Source organism: Ceratotherium simum, chromosome 14, assembly GCF_057802395.1.
Source record: "Ceratotherium simum simum isolate JZ-2026a chromosome 14, ASM5780239v1, whole genome shotgun sequence".
In the NCBI taxonomy this organism is placed as follows: domain Eukaryota; kingdom Metazoa; phylum Chordata; class Mammalia; order Perissodactyla; family Rhinocerotidae; genus Ceratotherium; species Ceratotherium simum.
In genome coordinates this window covers 15,299,545-15,303,117 of record NC_141913.1, presented here as the reverse complement: position 1 = coordinate 15,303,117, position 3,573 = coordinate 15,299,545, and the positions used below count along the sequence as shown (strand labels likewise).

The 3,573-nt window shown below is 41.6% G+C and overlaps 1 protein-coding gene across 1 annotated transcript; it reads right to left on the bottom strand.

Moving 5' to 3' along the window:
• Window positions 1–363: 363 nt before the first annotated feature.
• Window positions 364–2,462, bottom strand: LOC101394699 (collectin-12-like). Its single transcript, XM_014779919.1, has 2 exons — window positions 2,375–2,462; window positions 364–1,361 (listed from the first exon to the last, which is right to left on the bottom strand). The coding sequence occupies exons 1-2, from the start codon at window positions 2,460–2,462 to the stop codon at window positions 364–366; spliced, it is 1,086 nt and encodes a 361-aa protein (XP_014635405.1).
• Between the last annotated feature and the right edge of the window lie 1,111 nt (window positions 2,463–3,573).

The following is a 3,573-nucleotide window of genomic DNA, read 5'->3' as shown; positions in this document are numbered from 1 at the left end:
CCTTTTTGCTGAGGAAGATTGGCCCTGAGCTAACATCCATGTCCACCTTCCTCTACTTTATATGGGACACCACCACAGCATGGCTTGACAAGTGGTGCATCGGTGCACGACCAGGGAACCTGCGAACCCCGGGCCACCGAAGCAGAGCGCAAGCACTTAACTGCTTGCACCACCAGGCTGGCCCTTAAAAATCTACTTTGAATGCAATTAAATTAATCAAGCATTTGTTAAACACCTACAATATGAGAGTGCTATTCTGCTTCACCGAAGTGAAAAGGGATGTACCAATTAAAAGGAAATTTAATAGATATTTGGTAATCATTTTGAAGAATAATTTGATTCTTGACCTCATATTTAAGACAGTCAGGCTTCTGGAAAGCCACAAAAGCTCTCTGTCCACAGACATGTGTCTAACCTCAACCTCATCATATCCTGTTGCACCCTGAGAGAAAGAGAATCCAAACGGGTGTTGGCCAGTGTATTATTCAAGGATGTCAGATCACCCGTGTGTTTGGTCAGCATATCTGTGCAAGTGGTCCTGACTTCATTTAGATTGCTGGTCAGCGTCCGAAGGTGGTGGGCTGTGTAACTGAGGTTGCTAATGATGTTCACAATATCCGTCTCAAAGAGCTGGAAGCGTTCCTCCAGCTGGCTGAACTTGATGGCCATTCTGTTCTCTGCATCCTTGTGTACGTCCTGCAGGTCTTTCAGGTTCTGCTCGTTGGCTTGTGAGGCCGTGGTGATGTTGTCCATCTGACCTGTGAATGAGTTGAGCTGGCTGTTCATATCCTCCAGGGTGTCGTTGTTGGCTTTGGCCAAGGCAGAGTTATTGGCAGCCAGTGTCTGCAAGCTCTGCACTTTCTCCTTCAGCCAATCAGTGTCCTTCTTGGCTTGAAGGAAAACCTGCTGCAGATTTTGGAAGTCGTTCTTGATTCGCTGGATAGCCTGGCTTGTGTCATCCACAGACCGCTGCAGAGTAGTGATGAGGTTCCTCTGCTGCGCCTGGGTCAGGTTCAGGTTGTTGAGGTTCATAATGACCACATTATGAGAATACATTTGGCTCTGCAGGTTGCCCTGCAGCATGCTGGTATCTTGCTGCAGATTTGTGACATAGCCATTACACGCCTGCAGGGTCTTGTTTACAGTGGTGACGAGGAGAGTGTTATTCTCCAAAGTTTCTTTTAGTTGACTCTGCCTGTCCACCAGTACATCCCCACTCACCTGTAACTTCTCCAGTGTATCTTTGTTCTTGCTGGTCTTTTCTGTGATCTCACGAAGTTGCTGTCGAAGATCCAGAATGTCTGATCTGAAGGTGGAGAGCTCTGAGTTAGTGCTTATAGCTTTCTTCTCAGTTTGGTCCCCTGGAATAAGACACGTTTGTTACTTAGATTAGTGGTATGGACAAGTGTTCAGATGAGGTCAAAGATCTCAAAGAGACTTATCCAGTATTCACTATATTTCAGATATAAAATTTGTGGGATATGCAGACTGCTCTGCATTAGTGAAATCTACATATCTATTAAAACTGGGTCCAGGGGAATTGGAAAGGCTGCTGAGAACTAGGATTGACTAACTTGGGTCAACACTTTTCTCAAAGGAGGAGGAGAATTTACCTGATTCTAGAGCACTGGCCAGGATGCCAAGAAGGAAATAACCTAATTACTGTCGGTTAAATTCACCAAAATTCCTTTTTAAAAAACAAAAACAGAGCCAGCTTTGATGGCCTAGTGGTTAAAGTTTGGCACTCACTGCTTTGGCAGCCAGGGTTTGTTTCCCGGTCGTGGAACCCCACCACCCGTCTGTCAGTTGCCATGCTGTGGCAGCAGCTCACATAGAAGAGCTAGAAGGACTTACAACTAGGACATACAGCTATGCACTGGGGCTTTGGGGAGAAAAAAAAAAAGAAGAAGAAGATTGGCAACAGATGTTAGCTTAGGGTGAATCTTTCCTGGCCAAAAAAAAAAAAAAAATGAAAACAAAAATCAAAGGATAGAATAGGTTGGAATCTTTCATTTTAAAAATTAATCTCTACAATTCTTCTATGCAATTTAAAATAATTCAAATAGGAATTTACTGAGTATTTTATAAAAGAGCTTTTAATAAAGGGTATTTGTGGGTTTTGTTTAATTAAGATTGGTCTTCAGATTTTATTTGGCACATAATAGTGTTTTGCGGGGATGCTGAACTGCAAAATTGGTCCTTAACTTTAAAAGTCTTTGAATTAAATCATAAGGGAAGATTCAACATACAACACAGAAATTGAATGTCGCTCTGGGTGAATGTAGTTTACAGCAACATCATTCTTAAAAGCTGTGGTCATTTATAGAAAACAGTCAGGGGATTCGACCGTATAGTTACTCTCATTGCAGATTACCTAATTTTTTCAGGTCACTTTCTACTGCTGTGAGCTTGTCGTCATAGGTTTGGTGAGATGTCTCCATGCCACCTGTGACATTGTCCATTTTTTCTAAACTGAGATTTGGAAATCAATGCATTAATAAACATACCTGCTCACATTTTATTTTTCAGTTTCAACAAGAGATCCTTTCATTACAGAATAAAGGAAACAGATTGAAACAAAGAGTATAAATGAAATCAAATATGGGGAAAAAGACATTCTTTTAGAAAAATAAACAACTTACTCGTCACAAAACCCAGTGATAGTTTACTTCTCAATTTGAGAATCGTATGTTTTTTACTGTTCCCATGATTTGGTATTGCCTTGGATATTTTAGAAATTGTTTGGAACTGATTTGTAAATTTTTACTTATTACAGAGTCCTCAATCTGTATTATTTCCTATATTAATTTCCACAGATGGAAGCATAACACCGTGATCATTTACAAAATTTGACCACTCATCAGACTCCCTACCATTCCTGGTGGGTAGGACTCACTTATCTAGAAGGAGACTCCATGACAAAGAACACCTGGCTCAAGTCTATACGCAGAGGCTTCGTAGAAGGGATGCAAAGTCAAGAGTGTCTGCCCCTCTCTGTCATGGGTTCCACCACTGAGGCCTGGAAATCTGCTTCTCTTAGTGACAAGGGAACCTGCAGTTTACCAGTTCTCAGGAAGATGCCTCAGTGGGTTTCCAAACAAGGATCTACCGAGAAGTTTTTTTTTTAGCATCTTCTCGATTATACATGAGAGGAAAATTTAGTGATGTAGTGTTAAATAAAAGCTTCTGTTCTTATTTGTTCTCAGAAGACAGTTAATTCTCTATGGTTATGAATTCAAGTTCTTCTTTCTAAAATGTCTAACAAGAGTGTGTTTCCCCAGAAGTGACTCCTGTGAGATCTAACCTCTAGCAGTTTCGGATGAAGTTGGACTGTCCTTGGTATCAACAGCTTTTTTTAAATAATGGCTTTTTTTAAAGCCTGAATATGCTTTGTATATTAACTGTGAGCCAATGGATCCAGTTTATTGATTCATCCAGTGTTCCACCCATGCATGATTGTGTGAGGAGATTCTCCTGGCTCCCACCAGGAAGGAGAAGTACATCCCCATGGGTCTGCATGACCTAACGTGACCCAGCTCCATGGCTCCCGGCACCTTCCCTGGAGAAGCTCCT

What these genes read in the sequence shown, in the direction of transcription:
- LOC101394699 (XM_014779919.1), bottom strand. Translation starts at nt 2,462, where the DNA reads ATGGACAATGTCACAGGTGGCATGGAGACATCTCACCAAACCTATGAC. An exon ending in AAGTGACCTGAAAAAATTAG is followed by an intron (nt 1,362 to 2,374) that starts GTAATCTGCAAT and finishes GTCTTATTCCAG; the next exon opens with GGGACCAAACTGAGAAGAAA.